The 22668-nt window shown below is 38.5% G+C and overlaps 6 protein-coding genes across 6 annotated transcripts in view; 3 read left to right on the top strand and 3 right to left on the bottom strand.

Annotated features, from left to right (window-relative positions):
* Positions 1-1496, bottom strand: part of LOC109709801 (B-cell receptor-associated protein 31-like) — a 3473-nt gene extending 1977 nt beyond the window's left edge. The window contains exon 1 of the mRNA XM_020232129.1: positions 1024-1496. Coding sequence (XP_020087718.1) covers positions 1024-1306 — 283 coding nt within the window. The 5' untranslated portion in view covers positions 1307-1496. The remainder of the gene's footprint in view (positions 1-1023) is intronic.
* LOC109710196 (chromo domain-containing protein cec-1-like) lies at positions 7621-10120 on the top strand. Its single transcript, XM_020232676.1, has 3 exons — positions 7621-8205; positions 8380-8471; positions 9835-10120. The coding sequence occupies exons 1-3, from the start codon at positions 7753-7755 to the stop codon at positions 9839-9841; spliced, it is 552 nt and encodes a 183-aa protein (XP_020088265.1). The 5' UTR covers positions 7621-7752; the 3' UTR covers positions 9842-10120.
* Positions 10725-12912, top strand: LOC109710289 (pectate lyase-like). The gene is made up of 6 exons (XM_020232797.1): positions 10725-10933; positions 11046-11222; positions 11347-11818; positions 11914-12017; positions 12214-12355; positions 12453-12912. The coding sequence occupies exons 1-6, from the start codon at positions 10725-10727 to the stop codon at positions 12672-12674; spliced, it is 1326 nt and encodes a 441-aa protein (XP_020088386.1). The 3' UTR covers positions 12675-12912.
* LOC109710195 (chlorophyll a-b binding protein of LHCII type 1-like) lies at positions 13083-14130 on the bottom strand. The gene has a single exon (XM_020232675.1). It carries the CDS (start codon positions 14058-14060, stop codon positions 13254-13256), a length of 807 nt encoding a protein of 268 aa, XP_020088264.1. The 5' UTR covers positions 14061-14130; the 3' UTR covers positions 13083-13253.
* LOC109709891 (peptide methionine sulfoxide reductase B1, chloroplastic) lies at positions 15418-17989 on the bottom strand. The gene is made up of 5 exons (XM_020232261.1): positions 17706-17989; positions 16253-16364; positions 16056-16121; positions 15764-15961; positions 15418-15666 (listed from the first exon to the last, which is right to left on the bottom strand). Exons 1-5 carry the CDS (start codon positions 17902-17904, stop codon positions 15639-15641), a joined length of 603 nt encoding a protein of 200 aa, XP_020087850.1. The 5' UTR covers positions 17905-17989; the 3' UTR covers positions 15418-15638.
* LOC109710776 (glutathionyl-hydroquinone reductase YqjG-like) lies at positions 19525-22656 on the top strand. Its single transcript, XM_020233530.1, has 6 exons — positions 19525-19822; positions 20688-20900; positions 20986-21162; positions 21265-21489; positions 21589-21717; positions 22141-22656. The coding sequence occupies exons 1-6, from the start codon at positions 19751-19753 to the stop codon at positions 22372-22374; spliced, it is 1050 nt and encodes a 349-aa protein (XP_020089119.1). The 5' UTR covers positions 19525-19750; the 3' UTR covers positions 22375-22656.

Below are 22668 nucleotides of genomic sequence, written 5' to 3'. Positions count from 1 at the left end.
CCGGCCAAAGAGAGGGAAAGGCCCCCTCATTTAAAAATCAGTTTAGACTAGATCTAGACTCAGTTTTAGTTGCAAAATAACTGGCTAATTCAAAATCAAAACTATAAAATAAAATCGAGTAAAATGTAGACTATCCAAATTAACACAATTAGGCCTAACCTAGTGAGATTGAGCCCAATATTAGGCAGGATGTCGTTTGGTTAGCATTTATGAGCCCTGTATGTTACAATAGGTGGGCATCATGAGCCTCTTTGTTACGACAAAAGTACAGGCAAAAGAATTTGGCTTCATCAGGAAAGTGGGTGAGTTCCGTTACGGTTCTCTAAAAAGTGCATCAAAATCCAATTGAACTTTTGGTAGCGGCTCAATTTTTCTAAACTGACTTCGATCGAGGGAGGAGGGGAGATAAATCGAACGATAGTCCTACCTTATTTGCTATACCGATTTCTTATGTGAAAGATTAGAGGCTTTAACCACATAAAGAATCTTTGGTTCCAAGAGGAATTATGTTGCTTCGACGGTACGAATCTAAAGACCTTCCAATACAATACAATTTGTTTGCAACCTCAACAATACAGGGTTCATAGAGGCCTCTATTGCGGACGGACCTAAACCAACATTATCAATCAATATATCGGCAATCGTAAATAAGATATAAATAGAAAGTGTCATTAAACTGAAACTAAGTGCGCAGATTCATTTCCTGTTGAAGTAGTAACTAGGAATCATTCTAGGCAGAAATGTAGATACGGGTACATCAGGCAGATGACCTGCACTGCAAAATCCCCAAACTGCTTCACAGCTTACTGCAAAGTCTATGAGGCAATGCGTCCTCGAAAGAAACACCAACCGATTCAAGGGGGAAATTCAAGTATCTTATTCCTTAAATTTTGGGACAACCTGTAAGTTCGCTTCGAATAGGTCATGAGTTCAAGTTCCTATATGTATCATTTAATGAAGGGAATGTCGATAGGCGTGGAATGATCCATCATGTGATCTCGATTCTCGATAGGAGATGCGTACCCATGAGGGAGGCTTCGAGGAGGTGGCGGGAGAAGAGGACCTGGTCGGTGGGGGTGAGGGAGCCGAGCTCGGCGGAGCGGCTGCGGATCTTGAGCATGCTGTAGAGGGAGGAAGACAGCACGACGGCGACGGTGGCGGCGACAGTCTTCACCATGACGGGGCCCCGCCCGCGCTTCAGACGGTCCAGCCCCAGGATCGCCAGCTTCCGCAGCGGCGTCCGGAACAGCAGCACCAGCACCACCCCCACCTCCGCACCCAGCACCGTGAACAGCAGCTGGATCATTCTCTCTCGATCCTTCTCTTCCCCGACGATGATCTCCGATTTCTATCCAACCCTAATTACTGCGCGGTGGATCTCAGATGGGTCGGAGAGGAGGGGAGGACGGAGGAAACGGCGCACACGTCGAGTTTTTTCTTCTTCTTCTTTTCCTTTTTTTTCTTTTTTTTTTTTTGGGTCTAAATGGTTCCTAGAAAGTGGGTAAACTTTGCAATTTATTAAATTATATTATGGGTTAAATACATAAGGATCACTATAAATATATTAAATATAAATATATTAAATAGTAAATATATTTCTATAAATTTTAATTTTTTATTTTTATTCCTATAAAAATTGAATATTTTCAAATCTATTATTACTGTTAGAATCAGTTAGAAAGATATAGTTAAATATAGATAAAATATTTATTTCTCATTAATGAATGAGGTAAATTAACCTTTTTATCTCTCTTATATTAAAATAATTATATTCACTTATAAAGTAAAAAAGATGACATTTTAAAAGATATTTTTGCATAATTATAAGAGTGCGAACTTTTGAAACGATATAATTATGATAGCAAAAATATCATTTTACTTATCTGCTATTAAAAAATAAACAATACTCTAACAGCAATAAACTGGAGGGACAAATATAAATATTATTAAAATTTTACGGAAATAAAAATAAAATATTAAATTTTATAAAAATATATTTGTCATTCGATATTATCTATTACTATATACTAAAGTAGAATCCTTAATGAACCTTATATGAGAAGTTGACACGTGGCGCTCTATATGTTTGTCACGTGTCAAGCTCAAATATAAATTTTTTATTTTAGAAAAAAAATAAATTTTTTAAGAAAATAATATCTTTTATTATATAGAAAATCTACGTGTCAAGCTCAAATAATATCTTTTATTATATAGAAAATCTACGTGTCAAGCTCAAATATAGATTTTCTACTTTATGGAATATTTCAAAGTCACCTATAATTATGTTGTGCGGATATTACTACTTTAGAAAATATGACTACTTTAGGAAAAATAAAATTAATTNTATAGAAAATCTACGTGTCAAGCTCAAATAATATCTTTTATTATATAGAAAATCTACGTGTCAAGCTCAAATATAGATTTTCTACTTTATGGAATATTTCAAAGTCACCTATAATTATGTTGTGCGGATATTACTACTTTAGAAAATATGACTACTTTAGGAAAAATAAAATTAATTTTTTTAAGAAAATAATATCTTTTACTATATAGAAAATTTACGTGTGAAGCTCAAATATAAATTTTCTACTTTATGGAATATTTCAAAGTCACCTATAGTTACTTTAGGAAATATGACTACTTTAGGGAAAATAAAATTAAACTTTTTAAGAAAATAGTATTTTTTACAATATTATTAAAAATCACCTATAATGAATGAAGGAGATTTAGAAAAAATAAAATTAAATTTTTAAAGGAAATAATATCTTTTACTAAATTATTAAAAATCACCTGTAATGAAAGAAATTTTATTTCAAAGTTATTGAGATATTTAAGAAATTACGGATATTACGTTGCGAAAGAATTGGCAGGTACAGAAATTACGCATGAGAAGGAAAATATTTATTTTTATTCGGGAATAAATTACTACTTAGTTAATTATTTGAAATTATTAGTTGAAAATTACTGGACATAAAAATATTAGTAAAAAAGGATAGAGACAATTTTCTAACGTGGCTTTCTATATGTTTTCCACGTGTCATCATATCTATTCTATTTACTATATTATTAAATTCAAATGACAGGTGGATTAATGAGATATTTGAGAAATTCACGAATATTACGTTGTGAAATAATTGACTGGTGCGGATATTACGCGTGAGAAGGAAAATATTTGAGAAACGCGTAGATAGAAAATAGGATATAAATGCGAGGGTAATATTGTTATAAAAATTAACAGATATTTTTATTTTCAATCATTAGATAAGATCTAATGGCAAAAAATTAATATCTTTTACTATATTATTAAAAATCACCTATAATGAAAGAGATTTTATTTCAAAGTCACCTATAATTATGTTGAGATATTTAAAAAATTTACGAATATTATGTAGCAAAAAAATTGGCCGGTGCAGATGTTACGCGTGAGAAGAAAAATATTTATCTTTATTTGAGAATAAATTATTACTTAGTTAATTATTTGAAATGATTGGTTGAAAATTTCTGGACATAAAAATATTAGTAAAAAAGGATAGAGATATTTTTGGAAAGAGAAAAAATTTAAAACTCACGCTTTTATAAAAAATTAATATCTTTTACTATATTATTAAAAATCACATATAATGAAAAAAATTTTATTTCAAAGTCACCTATAATTATGTTGAGATATTTGAGAAATTTACAGATATTATGTTGCGAAAGAATTGGCGGTGCGGATATTACGCGTGAGAAGGAAAGTATTTATCTTTATTTGGGAATAAATTATTACTTAGTTAATTATTTGAAATGATTGGTTGAAAATTTCTGGACATAAAAATATTAGTAAAAAAAAATAGAGACATTTTTGGAAAGTGAAAAAAATTTAAAACTCACATCACTCCTGTAATTTTTTTCGCTCTTAAATATTGATGCTTTAAAATAGAACATATTATTTCCCTACTATCACTTCTGTAATTTTCATTTCGTAATTTTTTTCTCTACTGTCACTCCTGTAACTTTCCATCTTCATGCAACAAATTTTTTTTCTTTATATTTTCTTGAAAACCAACATCTATATATTTTTAAATCTTAAAAGTGACAGTAGGAACATAATATATGTGTGCTTACTTTAATTTGTGTCAAATATGAAAGTTTAGTTGATCTTATTAGATGCTTAAATATTAATGTCATTTGTAATTTTTCATATTAATTTTAGTTATCATTTTATTTCGTACATCAATATGTAAGTGTACTTTAATATGTACTATAATTAAGATTGATAGTATATTTTTTTATTTGTTAAAAAAAATAAAATTAATTAGAAAATNATTAATGTCATTTGTAATTTTTCATATTAATTTTAGTTATCATTTTATTTCGTACATCAATATGTAAATGTAAATTATTTTGCACACCAATTCATAGATAATAGAGCAGGATTGAATTTTGCATTTTAGTTGAATATTTACTTTGGTCCAAATTTTTTTTCTCTTGCTTGTGTACTTTAATATGTACTATAATTAAGATTGATAGTATATTTTTTTATTTGTTAAAAAAAATAAAATTAATTAGAAAATTTTTCTGTTATCATCACATAATAATTTTTATTATTCTATATTATTATGTTAGCCGTGCATCACACGGGTGAAAATCTAGTTTTTACAAAAAGCAGTATACAATTAACCCTATTATTATTATTATATTTTTGGTAAAATTAAAAATAGAGCACATTTCTACATTTATTCGGATGGAAATGGGCTTGGAGTCTGCATGGAATGGCCCAGTCCCAAATCACTGGGAGCACAGATGTCGCCCATGCAGGAATTGACTGAATCAACGTATGGAACGATTTGGAAGGTAAGAAATAATCTTATATTTCGCCGGCAACAGCTCGATCCTATCTTAGCCGTCCATCGGCTCAAGATCCTGATATCTTCGTGAAAAGATCTGCTTTGAGCGTTTTTTTTTTTTTTTTTTTTATCATGGTGGTTTCTCTTCGAGGCCCTCGTTGCCTCACCTCTGTAGCTAAATTCATCCATCAATGAATGTAGCAGGTAGCATACTATGTATTCTCAAAAAAAACGTATGGAACGATTTCGCCGCAGAACGGTGACATGATTTATTCCAACTATCTATATTGAATGAGTAAAATGCATTCAAAATTGAAGGCGTATGATTGTACGTAAATAGTGCCATTTTAAAATACGCAAAAGAAGATTGCATCTTTAAGATCCTCTCAAATGACGAATTAACATATCAGCCTTTTTTTAAATCTAATTCGGCCAATTACTGGAAAAATTATCTAAATAATTGCACATTTACAAATAATCGTCTCAACTTTAAAATATTAAATAATTCAAACTCCCCGTGTATTGCAATGGAGCATCTATCCTTTTTTTAAATTTTACAAACACTTATGAACGCATAATTTATAAGAGATCAAATTAACCCTCTTATTATGAATACACGGTTTACATAAAAACAATCATATCATGAGAAATACTATATATATATATATATATATATAGAGAGAGAGAGAGAGAGAGAGAGAGTGAGTGAGGCTACTATGCTATCGGAAGCACGGAGCCTTCCGTGCTTCCAGCTCGTTTTCGATATTGCGACTTTCGAATCGTCAATCGGCTCCGTTAAACTTGATCTAGAGTATTTGGAGTACTTAGAAACTAAATTTTATGATTTTACGATATCATTTGCCTAGTGAACGAAGGGACTCAAAATCAACGGCTGAAAATAAAAATCTTACAAAATGTAATAATATGACATTAAAATTTTAAATCAAAGATATTGATCTTGTTTTATATAGTATAAAGAATTTTCTATCAAAATTTCACGTGATTTGGATATTTCTACACCGTTAAACTTGCAAACGGCTCACTACGGCCATTGAAATTTGTTGATTTTGAGCCCATTCGATTACTAGACAAATGATATCGAAAAATAATAAAATTTATTTTCTAGGTACTCCAAATACTCTAGATCAAGTTTAACGGAGCCGATTGACGATTCGAAAGTCGCAACATCGAAAACGAGCTGGAAGCACAGAAGGCTCCGTGCTTCCGATAACATAGTAGCCTCACTCTCTATATATATATATATATATATATATATATATATATATATATATATAAATATAATTAGGCTGAAATACTTTTAATAGTAAAACACTCTTTTTGCTACTAAGTTTTTAACCCTTGGATGAAAAATTATAGGGTCAGGATGATATTAGTCGGTTAGAGTTGAGTGGTCCCTCTAGGGTTGAGTGGTCCCCACTGGGTTATAGTATTTAATCCAATGGTTAGAAATAATGAAAAGAGTTGATCCAAAGGCTAAAAAACTGATAGCAATAATGGAATTTTGCTACTAATAATAGCCCAGTCCAACTATATCGATCATGATATATGTAATAACTCGAGCATCCATTTCAAATGCATATCCCATTTTTGCACAGCAAGGTTATGAAAACCCACTAGAAGCAACTGGACGATCATGATATATGTAAAGTTGGACTGGGCTACTATTGGTAGCAAAATTCTATTGTTGCTACCAGTTTTTTAGCCTTTGGATCAACTCTTTTTATTATTTCTAACCATTAGATTAAATACTATAACCCAGTGAGGACCACTCAACCCTAGGGGGACCACTCAACTCTAACCGACTAATATCATCCTGACCCTATAATTTTTCATCCAAAGGTTAAAAATTTGATAGCAAAAAAAGTATTTTACTATTAATAGTATTCCAGCCTAATTCTATATAGATATACTGTTTGACAATAACATCACATCACTAAATCCTTCTCTCATGAAGCCACCTAGCTGGTGAACTCCTTAACCAATGGAGCAGTGCCACGTTGGAAAAAATTTGGATATACCCGGTTCACCATAAACTGACTATAAATTATGCATTAAAAATAAAATTTTAATGACATAGTAAATTATCTAAATATTTTTTTTATTGTATTACAAATTTTAAAACCCTTTGATCATTAGGCAAATAATGTCGAAAAGATTTAAAATTTGATTTCTAAACACTTCAAGTAGTATCGATCATGTTCAACGGAGCCGATCGTCAATTTGGAAGTTCTATCATCGAAAATAAATCGGTAGTAAAACGGCTCGTTTACTATCGATAGTATTCTAACTCAACTATATATATATATATATATATATATATATATATTTCAAGGTTAGATGTAAGATCTGCATTCTGCTCATTCTCATTATTTTCTTTTAACACTATAAATTTAAAGGGAACTTTGGATGAAAAATATATAAGATTTATCTCCTGTACATATATAATGCAATTATAGCTTTTTAGTAGTTGAAAAAAATGACTCCGTAAATGGCGCTGTTGCGCAGGTGGAAGTGGGCCGAAAATGCAATTATGTGAAGCAGAATTTGAGACCTTTACAGGAAACCAAAGCGCTTTCCAACGTCCGCTCACTGCCATGCCATCATCCGCGGGCCCTACCCTTTTACCGTACTCACTGGCCGCTGGCGGGGGGGTTAAAAAAAAAAAAAACTGCGAGAGAAAGAATACCCTCAACGGTTCCTCCTCTCACACGTTCTCCCGCTGCCCCGCATCTACCCTTCCATCGGTCCCCACTTCATGTGCGCTCGATGTGGAAAGCCGAAGCATCTAGTATTAGGAACAAACAAAGAGAAACAGAGCAGCAGAAGCGCCGCTTAAGAGAAGAACCCACCACCCTCACTCGCTCCCTCTCCCCAACCCCCCTCCTCTCCGCTTCTTCTTGGTGGGATGGATCCGGCGGATGTTGTTGTGACCGAAGGTAAATATGACGATGAGCCGGCGGCGGCCGCGGAGGAAAAAACAGATGGCGCGGCGAAGCAGACTGAGGAGCTGACAGTCGGAGAGGAGAAAACAGACGGTGCGGTGAAAGAGACCGAGCAGCAGACAGTCGAGCTCGTCGGGCCGGAAAAGGAGGAGGAGGAGGAGGAGGAGGAGGAGCAGACTGTCGTGGTAGAGAAGTTGGAGCCCGCCGCCGCCACCGCCGCCGCCGCCGTCGTGCCGCCTGCCGATCAACCGCTTCCTGCGAGCCAGGAGGCTGTCGAAGCCGCCGAGGCCGCCGCCGAGGCCTCGGAGGCTTCGCTCGGCATCGACGCGCTCGCGCATGAAGCGCAGGTGAGAGCGGTTCGCGGGGGCGAGGAGGCGGCCCAAGTGATTACGGAGGAAACAGGGGAGTCCGCCCAGGTGTGAACAATTTTTGGCCTCCTATTGTATTGTTGTTCATGTTTTTTCGAAGTAGACCCCTCGAATAATTTAGCGTTCTGATCAATTGAATAGTAGCTAGAGATGTGAAATTTGATGAAGTTGCAAGGGTTTTCATACATTTTTAGCTGTGACTTGTTGATGCTTCATATATAGGTCAACACTGTGGAGCTCGCAAGGCATCGGGCGTCGTGGTGGAATTGCTGTGGATTGTTGGATGCTATCACAGGCTCCAAAGGCAGCACCAGGTAAGAAAAAAGTATTAATGTGCTTCATTGTTGATCAAATCAATGCAAGGTCTTTTGCTGAAATTGGGCTCTGCAATCATCAATTTATGGCACTTGTAAATCAAATTTTCCGTTGTATTAGCTTGTAATATCTTTATTGTTACATGCTCAGCTATCTCTATTATGAATTTTATAAAGATAAGGAGTTTCAGCGAAAATCATAGGTATGTGTTGTTGGAGCAAGTATTTAAGTGCCCATCGGTACGGGCCGTATCGACCGTATCGTATCATACCAACAAGATATCGGTATGATACAGCGCCTGTGCCGATGGCACAGCTCAAAACTCTTTAGCGTTTGGTTAGGGGATAGGGGTAGGAATAGGCCCTTATCCCCCCTTTATACCCAAACGCTAATTTTTTATCTGAGAATAGTAGTTCTCGGTTATCCCCACAAACACCTTCATTTTCTATATAAAACTACATAAAATTGTTCTTATCCCCGGAAACAATCCAATTTTCATCCAAACACTATTTTTCTTATCCCCATACTTGTACCTATCCCTGTAATAGCTAGTTCTTGTTTATACCCGGACCAAACGGTACCTAAATTAGTAAGTAATTTTTTAATAAAATTTAAAAAATTTGATAAAAATACATAATAAACAGTTAGAATATTTTGTTGCTAAATAAAATAAATATTTCATGCTATTATATATCAGCACACATAATTTTTTGTGATCGGCACGCATCGGCATGACTCGGCACGCACCGTGCCAGTAAGCTTCCGGCACGATCTCGTGTCATGACACTTAAATTCTTGTGTTGGAGTTACGTGTTGGCTGAACTAAATATTAGTCTCCTTTTCTTGGGTTCATTTTGGCTATTTTGTGTGTGTAGATTATGTTTATGATTATTTGACAAAAGTAACTATGAAATTTGTTCGTTGACCAACTTAAACAGTAATGATGATGAGGGGGGTGTTTTAGGAAGTAGTTGTTTAAGCTACTTTATAACGAGAATAAAGGTGAAGCGAGCGTCAATGAAACTATTAGACATTTGTAAACATAATCGCATTTGATTTACATTCACGTCTTCTTATTAAAGTCGTAAGATTATTCTCGTGCTTGTCAAAGTTTTTTTTTTTCTTCACTAACCAAACCTGCAAAACATGAGATTTTCTAGAAACCACACAAGGAAAATAAGTTCTTTTCATCAATGGCTTTCCGCTGAATTATCTGGAAGTTATGATTTAGAAGCAGAGAATGTTCCTATTATTATGTGTGCCATTTTCTCTGTTTCTCCTTTACAACTTGTAATTCTTGACTAAAGACTAAAGAGCCTTATATTTATATTAATTCTCTGATTCTTATTCTTGTCTAAGCAGTACATGATGATACCTCTAGAAGAGCTTTTGATGGAGGCTTCTGTTCCTAAAGATTCAAGGATTGGAAATTTACTGAAGGAGCTTGGTGTGGTGATCATTTGGTTTGTAAATGACTTTTTTTCCTTCTTTTTTTTTTTTTCTTTTAGGTTTGATGCCTGAGATGTGTTCTTATTTGTTTCTTTTTAATTGTTTCTCGTGTATAATATTCCCCTGTTTTGTGTACATCTGAAAACATTAGTAGCTTGGTCTTATTTGCAAGGTTTTGGCATTTGCAGTTGCTTCAAAATTGGATGCTTAAATTTCTTTCTCCTCTTTAGTGTAGCCTCAACTCTGTATATGAACTTGATGACAAATTGGTCGGATAGAAGTATCAGATTAAGCGATATCTCTTAGTCCTCTCCACTCATCTTCTACACAACAGATTTTCCTCTTCTATGGGCAAATTACCCCTTCATTCGGGTAGCGAATGTACACAATAAATTTGACAATCTTTTCTTACTAAATATAGAAAATATAGACGCAAATTCATTAGCACACTTCTGGGGAAGCTCCAGCAGAGCCTAACAAATCTTCAACTGGTTACAGCTCTGCAGAACATCTCTCTATTCTTGTTCTAGCAAAGAAAACCAACCCAACTCTTCCTCCTCTCTCTAACTGCCACAAGCAACTACCACAGCTCAAATGCAGCCTATTTCTCATAAAGAGTTGATCACCAATGGCTCTCCTTCCCCTGCTTCCTATCTAATATTAGACACACACTTAACTTCTTTATATATATATATATATATATGTAAAGTCCTCTATGTGCACCACCCCAAGCACAGTAGGCCTCTTTCCCTTCCAACTTTCTTGGGCTTTAAGGAGAAGAAGTCAGGAGAAAGGAAGGAGACATGGAGAGCCTCCAGAATTGCGAGCCCGACCGGCGTGGCTTATTCTTCTTCTTCGCTGTCTTCCTGGCATTTGCTGCAGTGTCCTATGCCAGCGTTGAGGACGACGAATACTGGCGGAAGAGGGCCGAGGTGGCCGAAGCCCGGGCCCGTGCCGCCTACAACCCTGACCCGGAGTCCGTCACAAACAGCTTCAATAGAGCAGTGCACAGGTATGTCGTCCCGACCGTGCATGTGAAATAATTTTCTTTGAGAAAACTATGTCTCTAATACATTATATTCAATATGTTGAGTGATATATACAATGTGACTAAGTACCTGCAGGGTCTTGGAGGCGAACAGCACTAGGAGAAGTCTCCGGGGCTACGCTGGCAAGTGCTTGGCCACCAACCCGATTGACCGATGCTGGAGGTGCAGGAAGAACTGGGGTCGCCATCGCAAGAGGCTGGCGTCCTGCGTCAAGGGCTTCGGCCACCACACCACCGGTGGCAAGGATGGCCGGTTTGTAAATAGATTGTTTATTTTTAACAGTTTAAGCTATTAAATAAAAATTTTCATTTTAAGGTCTAGTGCTCTTCTGTCATGTGGAACAAACTTATTGTTTTTAATATTTTATATTCAACAGTTTCTACGTCGTTACGGACTCCTCCGACAATGAGCTCATAAACCCCCGCCCCGGCACCCTCCGCTATGCCGTCATCCGGTCGGAGCCGCTCTGGATCGTGTTCGCCCGCGACATGACGATCCGCCTCTCCGAGGAGCTCATCGTCAACAGCAACAAGACGATCGACGGCCGCGGGGCACGCGTCGCCATCGCCAACGGGGCCCAGATAACAATCCAGAATGTGCACAACATCATCATCCACAATATCCGGATCAAGAACATCAAGGCCGCATCAGGCGCCACCATCCGGGACTCCCCTGAGCACTTCGGTCAGCGGATGCAAAGCGACGGCGATGGCATCTCCGTCCTCGGATCGAGCGATATCTGGATCGACCACGTGTCCATGTCGAACTGTGCCGACGGGATCATCGACGTCATCGACGGCTCAACCGCCGTCACCATCTCCAACAGCCACTTCGCGCACCAAAACAACGTACGTACTAAACTTGTGTCTGCATTTACGCCCTCAAGCTTATCATCAATAACATCTAACGGAATGTTCCTATGTTGCCTTCTCTGCTTTCTTAGGTGATGTTGTTTGGCGCCACCGATTCCGCACAGAAGGATACTATCATGCAAATAACAGTCGCCTTCAACCACTTCGGGAGACATCTCATTCAGCGGATGCCGAGGTTCATAAATATGCACATCGTATAAACAAACATATACATCACACCATTATTTAACCGTGCATAGCATACAATACACAATTTTTAAAGCAGCAATAACAGTTGATTACATAACGCATGCACAAATATGCGAGTACTATTAATGACAAAACTATTTTTTGCTTTTTTTTTTTTAAAAAAAAAAACTTTGGACCTGCAGGTGCCGATGGGGATTCGCTCATGTGGTGAACAATGACTACACATACTGGGAGATGTACGCAATCGGTGGTAGCCAAAATCCCACTATTATTAGCCAAGGCAACAGATATAAAGCTGATCCTAACAATCGCGCCGCTGGAGAGGTAACCAATTAATTGCATGTGAATTGGGTGGGATTGTCCGAAAACATGTAGGTTTGAGACTCGAAATAAAGTTTGATGTGTATACCGTCGTGTGTAGGTGACAAAGAGGGAATATACACCGGAGGAGGTGTGGAGGCACTGGACGTGGCGGTCGGAGGGCGATGTGATGCAAAACGGGGCGTACTTCATCGAGTCGGGACCTCCGAGTAAGAGGAGCTTCTTGAGAAGTGATTTTTTGAAGGCTAAGTCCGGGAAGTCTGTTGGTAGGCTCACCCGCTTCTCCGGGGTGCTCAAATGCCAGATCGGTAAGCGGTGCTGACGTCGTAGGGGGTCGGCATGCGTGCAAGGGAAGGAGGGATATAAGCAAAAAGAAGTTCCCTATCACCGCATGCATGTTGGTTTGCTTCAAAACTGGAGAGAGAGAGGATTAAGATGAGAGAGAGAGAGAGGGAGGGAGCAACACGCACTGAAGTCAAATATAGCGGGAGAGATTGAATTTGTATTTGCTATTTCATTTGAGACATCATCAATAAATTCTATTGGATTTAATTTTAAAATGTTTGTTTGCTTTTTCGGTTTCGTTGAAATACAGAAGACTTTCTTAAATACATCACGGAATGTGTTTTATAGCTCCAGTCATCACGTAATCCTCTTTTGTAATTTTAACGTCTATTCAGGTAGACAGGTACTCTCTGTTTAGCAGGAGATCTAAGACAACAACGTGATATACAGAATCGAAAGGAAGCCCACTATTAATTGCACAAGAACACTAGTTTACAAGAACACTAGTTTACAACAGAGGCCGAGGAGATATCATCAGGCATGTTTTGTGATCGGCAGGTACACAAGCTCAAGAGAATTCCCTCTCTTGATCACTCACTCTCTCTCTCTCTCTCTCTCACTTGCCGGGGACGAAGTTGGTGGCGTAGGCCCAGGCGTTGTTGTTGACGGGGTCGGCGAGGTGGTCGGCGAGGTTCTCGATCGGGCCCTTGCCGGTCACGATGGCCTGCACGAAGAAGCCGAACATGGAGAACATGGCCAGCCGGCCGTTCTTGATCTCCTTCACCTTCAATTCTGCGAAGGCCTCCGGGTCATCGGCCAGCCCCAGCGGGTCGAAGCTGCCGCCGGGGTAGAGCGGATCGGTCACCTCACCGAGCGGGCCCCCGGCCACCCGGTACCCCTCGACGGCACCCATGAGGATCACCTGGCACGCCCAGATCGCCAGGATGCTCTGCGCGTGGATCAAGCTGGGGTTGCCCAGGTAGTCCAGGCCGCCCTCGCTGAAGATCTGCGCGCCGGCCTTGAACCACACGGCCTCGCCGAACTTCACGCCGTTGCGCGCCAGCAGCTCCGGGAACACGCAGCCGAGCGCGCCGAGCATCGCCCAGCGGCAGTGGATGACCTCCAGCTCGCGGTTCTTCGCGAAGGTCTCCGGGTCGGCGGACAGCCCCGCGGTGTCCCACCCGTAGTCCCCGGGGAATTCCCCGGTCAGGTAGGACGGGGGCTCGCCGGAGAACGGGCCGAGGTACTTCACGCGGTCCGGGCCGTACCAGGGGCTGCCGGAGGCGGAGGCCGGCTTGGGCCTGCCGACGGTCTTGCGCATGGTGACGCGGCCCTCGCCGAGGATGTCGGAGGCGGCCGAGGGGGCCAGCTTCACTGCGGTGCCGGCGAGGGAGGGGGACGACAAGGCCATTGTCGCAGCCATGACTACTGAACTTGTAATGTGTTTGTTGGTGGCGAAGAGAGAGACTAGTAGTAACTGATCTTTCTTTGGTGAGACGAGCGGGGATTTAATAGCTGGAGAGAAGAGATAGGGAGAGGGGAGTCCTTATCCCAGGAAATCTTTATCTTTCATTTCATTGGCTGGGGAGTCCTTAGGCTGAGGATTATGACCAATAGATGGCGTTTTATTAGCCGCTACATTCTACCAGATATTTACCGAGCAGTTCATAAGCAGAAGATTTTTCTTTTTCCTTTTCTTTTTCTTTTCCCCGTTTCTATTCGAATTCTTTTCTGAGGAGGAGGTTGAGAGGCCGAAATCAAGTAACGTGCACATTTCCTGGCCACTTGAAATAATCCGTGGATATTAATTAAGGGACGTTTGGGAAAATCTGGAAAGTTCTGATAGTTCACGGTGGTGATACGATATCTCCACTCATGTAGGAGCGGAGGGTTGGGATTCCCTTTACTTGTTTTGTGGTGGGTGTAAAGATATTAACCCTCATATGCCATGATAAAAAGTTTGTATTGAAATACTAATACTAATATGGTTCAACTCAAACTGTATAAACAATGCTAAAATAAATTTCAGTTGGAACACAAATTAGAGCTACAATACTTAAACTTTATAATTGGATCTATTTAGTTGGGATACGGGGATTATGGTGCTGACTTGCTACGACATTTAAGTGTCAACTGAATTTATACGGAACACGCTCTACACCTGCAGATGATGGTGCAGCAACAACATGCAGAACAGGGGTACTTGTCAACTCGCAGAGCACAAAGTGTAGATTTATCATTGCTACACTTATGTAAATAACTAAGAATACACAGATGAAACATTCACCAAATCTCAAGATACACGATGATGCATTTACTATGTTGAGAAGATCACCGTATGTTAGAGTACACTATGAAACATTCACCATGCTGAGAAAACCTTCGACGCGGTCACCGTCCAGGTTGTAAGGTTAGTCTAAGACTCGTTGTAAGAAATAATTTGAAAAAACCTAAATTCTTTCCCAAAAATGAGCCCCATTACTTATGAGCAACGACATATGGTAAGAAGTAAGAACACATGTAAGCATATATGCGACTACCATTTGCTAAGAACTACTCAAAATACTGGGGACAGGGCTTTCACAGAATCATTGCACTCATTGTAGTGTTTCTTTTCCTGCAGTACATAGCAATTCCACTAGCCAACAACTAGTTCAAATTAGCCTATCAACCGTTAAAACCGCAGTGAAGAGTACACGTTCTGCTCCAATAATATCACAATCAATCATCAAGTTAACACATGGAAAGCGCGTGAGATCAGATAAGGCTGCAGCCAAAGAGAACAAGGAAAGCGTATGATGAAATAACCGCATAAAAAGTGCACATAAATCTCAATCATTAGCACAATCTTTTGATCCATAATCTACATGCATTTCCACTTACTGTACTACAACTTGTAACTTAACATAGCAAGAGTTTGACTTGAATGTTTTTGGCAGTGATGACCTATATATACATAACACTCAAAACTCTGGAGCTCAGTTCGTATACAAAAGCTCGGCTACTGCGGCTTCAGCGTTAGGGATGCACTGCAGAGACCAACAACTTCATGTTGTTAGACTGGAACTGGTATGACACGGCACAAAATCTCCACGTAACTTAAAAGAGATGCAACAGAAACTGTACCTATTGATGCAGTATCTCTTTCCCGTAGGCGGCGGACCGTCGTCAAAGACATGGCCAAGATGAGCATCACAAACAGCACAAAGAACCTCCGTCCGAGGCATGAATATGATAGACGTATCTAGCTTCGTTTTGACATTGTTACCAATAGGCTGGTAGTAGGATGGCCAGCCTGTTCCACTGTCAAATTTTGTGCTTGATCTGCAAGCAGAAAATAAAAAGCAAATAAAAAAGCAACAATCTTACTCATGTTCTGTTTGGAACATGCTATTGCATTGTAAATTATAAAACGTACTCAAATAAAGGAGTGTCGCAACAGACACAGTGGTAAGTGCCTGGGGTTTTAGTATTCCAATATTCCCTGTTTAACATCCATTAAAGGGTTAGGGAAGCATACAAGAAGTCTAAATTATAAGTCATATATAAGTAGCATGACAATAACTGAAAGTGGTGATGGAAATCAAAGAAGAACTAGAAAATCAAAATTCCTACCCTGTAAAAGCCCTCTCAGTACCCTTTTGCCGGGTAATGTAATACTGCTCGGGTGTAAGGCGTTTCTTCCATTCTTCATCAGACAGGGAAGCAGGATCAACTTTTCCAGGTTCTGTGCAACATACATATATAGGAAAATACTTAAAATCGACAATGATTCAACTGCTAAGCAGCAAGAAATATCACTAAAAAGCAAGCCATTATTAGCTCATTAACCCTTATTACAGTGTGTTCCAAATTGTTCACTCCAAATCGTGTAACCTGGTTTGATGCATTGAAGTCTTTTAATGCCAACGAGGAAAGGATTAGGAAGTGATGACTTCGTTCCAGTCTGGATGCATAAACATTTTATTATGTATATCTTTACATTTACTCAAGACTATTAATATATTTGGTTGTAAAGGTGTGTGATTAAATATCTAAAATGAAACACTATATTCAACCTTCATATCATTTTGTCAGAATAAGATAAATCACCACACAGGTGAAATATGTTATTCTATCAACTCATATAATATTCAAATCTATCAAGGAGCAAAAAAAAACTCTCTACTTTCAATAACACAAGAAAATCCTCATACTGAATAAGTTATCCTTGGATAACTTATCCCGTAATCAAAACAGGACCTTAGTGTTTGTTTTATACACATCGATGGATAGCTAAACATGTCACTAATATGGTAAGAAATATATCAGCATGCGTTCAAAACTGGCATTGGATCAAGATCTCTCCAAGTGCATTTCTCAGGACATTGTTTGGATAAATTCATGTCGATTTATGTTCTCCAAGTGAATTTTCTCAAAAAAAAATTCATGTCGATTTATGTTGATATTACATAAGAGGCAAAATAATCAAACTTTTACATCTATTACCCTTTAATCCTTTGGTTTCTGCTGCAAACAGCTTTTAAGCCTTGTTTAAGTACACTGAAATAAGCTGCTCATTACAAGGACAAGAGTTAAGTTAATGAAGTTAGAAGTATTGCGGTTTTTTTAGTCAACTGATTTAACCGACTTGCGAACTATTGATAGCTTGATCCGCCAATGATGGACTCGTTTAATACTAAGCCAGAATGCTTTACATCAATATTTGTATGTATATATATACAGTACGCAATATATATAGATTATGGAGAGAGAATTGAGCTAGGGTGGTTTTCATAGAGCTAAGGCTTTTGCATAATAGAATCGAAAACATAGGACATCCAAATCAATGGTCAGCATCTTTGAACATGATTTAGGCCATTTGAAATTCTATGAGTCAATTTCATGAATCTTTAGAACTTAAATGAACCACCAAAATCGAAGCATCATATCTAACCTGTTAAAATTGCTAATTTTTGAGACACCTGATCGCTAGATAAACAATATAAAAACATACAGCATCCAGGCTTTAAAATAATTTATCAAACGAATATCACAAGCAAATTAATAACAAATGAAAGAGATATACCTCGAACTTGTTCTTGTCCCTGAGAAGATGGAGAGGAGCCCATGGCGCGCACGGAGAGTCGGTTGCGGCGTGGGAGGCGGAGCTCCTCCTTCTTCAGAGACGGGGAGATGAATGGAAGGGATGATGAGGAAGTGGAGTAATAATACGAAGAAAAACGATGATGATACGAAGATGAGCTCAGAGGACATCGCGTGGCCATTTTGGCCACAGCCTTTTTCCAGTTTTTTTTTTTTTTTCTAAAAAAATTATTTATTTATTTTTATTTTATGTGCCTCCCTCTCTTCTTTTTTAGCGCACAAGGTAAGGACTAGAGCCCTGGTATTAAGTTAAGCAGGTTAATTTCACGGTTGGAGATGGATCCACGTGGACGTATTTGAGGCAGGAACGTATGTCCATCTCGAAAGTACGATGGTAATTGCTTAATATTTAATTATTAATATCTTAAAATTAAATTTTAAGTTACTAAACTATGATTTATTAAGATTATGATATTTCGGTAAGAGAACGATGTAAGAAAAACCAGAAGGCAGATCCAGCGGCATCCCTCAACAACTCTGTTTAAAACTAGTCCTTTTTTTAATTTTTTAATTTTATGTTAATGAATTAATAATTTTTTCTCTTGCCAGATTATTTTTTATCTATTAGATAGATGAGATGTATATCGTACACTTCAAAAAGAGATGCATAGATAGTTTTTTTTCTTAATTTTATAAAGTTTATATGACAATTTTTATAGTACTAAATGAATTAGTGTATAGTGAAACAAGAGAAGAAATAGTATAAATATCTCATCTGAAAGAGTGCAACAAGAAAAAAAAATAGTGTAAATATTTCTAAATAAGTATAATTTTTGTTTAAAGAGTGTAATTTTTATCTCAAAGAGGTGCAGTTTATATTTAAAAGAGTGTAACTTACGTCTATAATAGTACAACGTTTTTTTAAAACAGTGCAATTTAATCTTAACGGTGTATATTCATCTTTTTCTTCCTTCTTCTCTCGTTTTCTTTATTATTCTCTAATTTTTGACCTTTTAGTATTTTTTTTTTGTTTTAAATAAATAAAAGTGCTAATTCAGATATTCTTCCATTCATTCCTCGCCCTCCTCGCTTCTATCGCCGGCGAGCTTCTCGAAGCACTTCCTCTTCCTCGCCAGCAGCAGCAGTTGGGACGGCAGGTTTGTTTGACGAGTAGAAAATCCGCTGCAGTGGAGGTGGAGGGTGAAGGTGGAGGAAGAGGATGCGTTGCTGTCCTTGTTATTGTCGCGGAGGGCCGCGGAGATGGTGAAGGAGGGTCGGAGAGAAAAAAAAAAAAGAGGGTTGCAGTGCTGCTTCGTCGGGGTTGGAGGCGAATAGGGCAAGGGGTGCGTGGGCGAGGGTGAGGGTGAAGGTGTGAGGTGCAGAGATGATGAGGGTCGTTTCCGCCTTTGCCTCCGTCGCCTTCTTCGGCGAGAAAAAAAAAAGAACTCGAGAAAAAAGTATAAGGCTATTTGGGTCAGTTTACTAAAATCCGGACCGAATATATAAAATCGAAAAAGACGGCACACTTTTGTAAAAGCGCAAAACTAGTGAATTTTTTTTACAAATTGGCCTTGAAATTTTTTTAAAAATTAAAAATTAAAAGTTTTTTTTTTGTGCCGTGCTGCGGGCCAAAATATTATGGGCCCGGCCGGGTTGTTCTGTAAGTATGGACTGGCTGCGTGTAGCTTTTTACAGCCTTATTTAGTAATTGATGGGCTTTTCGGTCGAAAACAAAAGTTTTTTTTTAAAAAAAAAAAGAAGAAGAAAATTATAGATGCAGCCGCCACTTGCCAGCGTCACTAGCAGAAGAAGCCGTCCTTCGCCACGTAACTTCCCTGACGCAGGTGCTTCAGAGATGACCGGAGTTTTAAAAATAAGAGCCTGCAGCTGACTGACATTTCTCTTTCCTCTTTTATTTATAATTTTATTTTATAACTATTATTATAGTAGTAGTCGCCCCTAAATCGCCGAGAGTAGGTGCAGTGTGTGTATGGTTGTTTCAAGCTCTGCGAACGAGAGGGCTTCTGCATGATCGCATTCTCACCCTCACCCTCCTCGCGGATCGTCTCGTTTTCTCGCCCTCTCGCCTTCTCCCTCAAGGTGCTTGATTAAAACCCCTCTCTCTCTCTCTCTCTCTCTCTCTCCAGTTTATGGTTGCTTCAGATCTTGAATCGAATCAGCATACTTTAGTTCCCTCTGTTTCTGATGATATTGTTGAAATAAAAGAGATTAAGAAGATAGATAATCGACCACTTTGAGGGGATTGGCCTTCAATTCCAAAAGCTAAGAGCTTGAGGCCATTTTTTGCCCCTAGAGTTTACAATTCGGAGTCGCAAAGACGGCGAAAAGGGAAATTTTGAAATAGCACAATGTTTGAAAATATTTAGGCTCTATTTGGATGCATGAACAAACATCTTATGTATATCCCTTCGATTTACTCAACCAATATGTAATATTTGGTAGAATGAATACCGTAATCGGCCTTCGAGTCATGTTTGCATAATAAGTAGATGAAATATGCTTTCGTGTTCAATCATGGATGCCGAAACCACCAAGGAGCCACAGTCAAACTCCAACCTTCTAATCATACAAGAAAAATCATTTCAGACCAAATAAGTTACCATTGAATATCTTATTCCGAACTCCAAAGAAGGGCCTTAGCCTTAGTCAATAAGGATATCCTTCCCTTATGAATTAGAAGACTATCCCTCTTTTTCTTAAAAACGAGGAGATTCTTTTCTTTGATTCAGAGCGATTACGAGTCGCAACACTCGCCCAATTGTGTGACTGCATGTCGCGACCCACAGGGCAAACAGGCCCTATATTGATCGCTTTCTGCATCACATTATTTCTTTGTTATTTCGTCTCATCTGTCTCCCAAAGATCTTCCATCAACCTTGTTCAGTGCCTACTTCTCGGTTTTTATTTTAGCTTTGAGTTGGTAATTTTGTGGAAATTTTTGCAGATGGCTCGCTCGGCGCTTGATGAGCTGACAGAATCCGGTGCTTTTAACCGCTCGCCATCAACCTTCCGTAATTTTATCTCGAAAGAGAAAACGGCTCAATTTCCTGCAGAATCTGGGAGGTATCATCTTTATATATCATATGCATGTCCGTGGGCATCCAGATGCCTTTCATATCTGAAGCTCAAAGGGCTTGACAAGGCTATCGGCTTCACGGTGACTCTCTTTACTCTTACTCCATTTTCGCCTTCTCATACTCTGTTCTAATGTTTTTTTTTTTCCCCCACAATGTATTATTTAGTCAGTTAAACCAATTTGGGAGAGGACCAAGGAAAGCGATGAGCATTTCGGATGGGTCTTTCCTGTGTCTAGCGCAGAAGAACCTGGCGCTGATCCTGATCCTCTCAACAGCGCCAAAAGCATCAGAGCACTTTATGAGCTAGCTAGTTCAAATTATTCTGGGAAATATACTGTTCCTGTAAGTATCCTACATTTCATTCACCCATCCATGCTTTATAGTTTATTTTACCAGTTTGTTGTTGTCCGCTTTATCTATTTTGATATATTATGTCTCTGGCAGGTTCTTTGGGACAAAAAACTGAAAACAATTGTGAACAATGAGAGCGCAGAGATTATTCGCATGCTGAACACTGAATTCAACGACATAGCTGAGAATGCTGGCTTGGATCTCTATCCTGCTGATTTACAACATTTGATAGATGAGGTTAATGAATGGGTATATGATGCAATAAACAATGGTGTTTATAAATGTGGTTTTGCTAAGAAGCAAGGTCCTTATGATGAGGTGATTACAACTCATTACACTCTATATATATGAGATTCTATCCTAATAAGGTTTTTCTCATCTTTATATGGTTCCTTTGCTGCATTTGTACTGGTGTAGGCCGTGGAAAAGCTATATCAGGCCTTGGACAGATGCGAGGAAATTCTGAGCAAGCAGCGGTACATTTGTGGTAATGCATTGACAGAAGCAGATATTCGCCTGTTTGTCACTCTCATAAGGTTTGATGAGGTATGGCATCATAACTATCCTGTCGTCTTTAGTAGAACAATTGGTTAATGTCGGGCTTGGTACTTCCATATATTATGCAACCAAGAATTAGGATGTGTAAGTTGCATGCTAATTGTATTAGTTCAGAATCGGGACAAGAAGGTCTTGATTTTCTACCTCTGTAGCTAATTGGTCGACAGTTTACTACAAAAGATGCTCCTATGAAGGGCAGAAAATGTCTCTCTCTTTTATTTTTTTTCCAATTTCTTTCAAAAATTGACCAATGCTCCCATTAAGCATGTTTATTAAGTACAACAACATAATAATAATAGCAGAACAACAGAGGCTTCTGTCCTAGTTAACTCTACTCTAGTAGTTGGTGTTCAATTTAGCATTAGTAAAGTTGGTATCACGAGTAATGATTGGTTGTTACCTCTTCCACAGGTTTATGCTGTTCACTTCAAGTGCAACAAAAGGCTCTTGCGCGAGTATCCAAATCTCTTCAACTACATCAAGGACATATACCAGATCCCAGGCATGAGCGCCACGGTTAACATGGAGCACATAAAGAAACACTATTATGGGAGCCATCCGTCTATAAATCCATATGGGATCATCCCAGCTGGTCCCAACATAGATTATTCCTCTCCTCACGACAGAGAAAGGTTTACTCCTTGAGAGCATTCTACACCGTGTATATGAAAGTTCCTCTACAGGTTATGCCCATAATGTTATGATGTTTTCCGGGGAAACTACTGAAACTCTATTGTTGTTTTGAATGTACCATTCTGAGCTTCTTTTACGGTTGTAAAGGGCACCTTATTGCTTTTGTATTGCTTTTGTATTTCTGTTTGTGGCTCCCCTGGTACATGTATTATGTGACTCTGAATACGACTTTTACCAGTTCTCTCAACAGTGAATAAAGAACTCAGGTTTTGACAAGCAAAATTTTAATGCGAACTCTTGTATTTC

The sequence above is a fragment of the Ananas comosus genome, linkage group 5 (assembly GCF_001540865.1).
Source record: "Ananas comosus cultivar F153 linkage group 5, ASM154086v1, whole genome shotgun sequence".
Lineage (NCBI taxonomy): Eukaryota > Viridiplantae > Streptophyta > Magnoliopsida > Poales > Bromeliaceae > Ananas > Ananas comosus.
Note: the sequence above shows the minus strand (reverse complement) of the source record. Positions and strands in the feature narration are given on the sequence as shown.

Excerpts from the sequence above, each read along its gene's own strand:
- LOC109710289 (XM_020232797.1), top strand. The coding sequence starts at position 10,725 with ATGGAGAGCCTCCAGAATTGCGAGCCCGACCGGCGTGGCTTATTCTTC. Across the intron at positions 10,934-11,045 it reads TTCAATAGAGCAGTGCACAG|GGTCTTGGAGGCGAACAGCA; the intron begins GTATGTCGTCCC and ends AAGTACCTGCAG. Across the intron at positions 11,819-11,913 it reads ACTTCGCGCACCAAAACAAC|GTGATGTTGTTTGGCGCCAC; the intron begins GTACGTACTAAA and ends CTGCTTTCTTAG.
- LOC109710196 (XM_020232676.1), top strand. The coding sequence starts at position 7,753 with ATGGATCCGGCGGATGTTGTTGTGACCGAAGGTAAATATGACGATGAG. Across the intron at positions 8,206-8,379 it reads AAACAGGGGAGTCCGCCCAG|GTCAACACTGTGGAGCTCGC; the intron begins GTGTGAACAATT and ends CTTCATATATAG.
- LOC109710776 (XM_020233530.1), top strand. The coding sequence starts at position 19,751 with ATGATCGCATTCTCACCCTCACCCTCCTCGCGGATCGTCTCGTTTTCT. Across the intron at positions 20,901-20,985 it reads ACAAGGCTATCGGCTTCACG|TCAGTTAAACCAATTTGGGA; the intron begins GTGACTCTCTTT and ends TGTATTATTTAG. Across the intron at positions 21,490-21,588 it reads AGCAAGGTCCTTATGATGAG|GCCGTGGAAAAGCTATATCA; the intron begins GTGATTACAACT and ends GTACTGGTGTAG.
- LOC109710195 (XM_020232675.1), bottom strand. The coding sequence starts at position 14,060 with ATGGCTGCGACAATGGCCTTGTCGTCCCCCTCCCTCGCCGGCACCGCA.
- LOC109709891 (XM_020232261.1), bottom strand. The coding sequence starts at position 17,904 with ATGGCCACGCGATGTCCTCTGAGCTCATCTTCGTATCATCATCGTTTT. Across the intron at positions 16,122-16,252 it reads ACTGAGAGGGCTTTTACAGG|GGAATATTGGAATACTAAAA; the intron begins GTAGGAATTTTG and ends GATGTTAAACAG. Across the intron at positions 15,667-15,763 it reads AAGAGATACTGCATCAATAG|TGCATCCCTAACGCTGAAGC; the intron begins GTACAGTTTCTG and ends TGGTCTCTGCAG.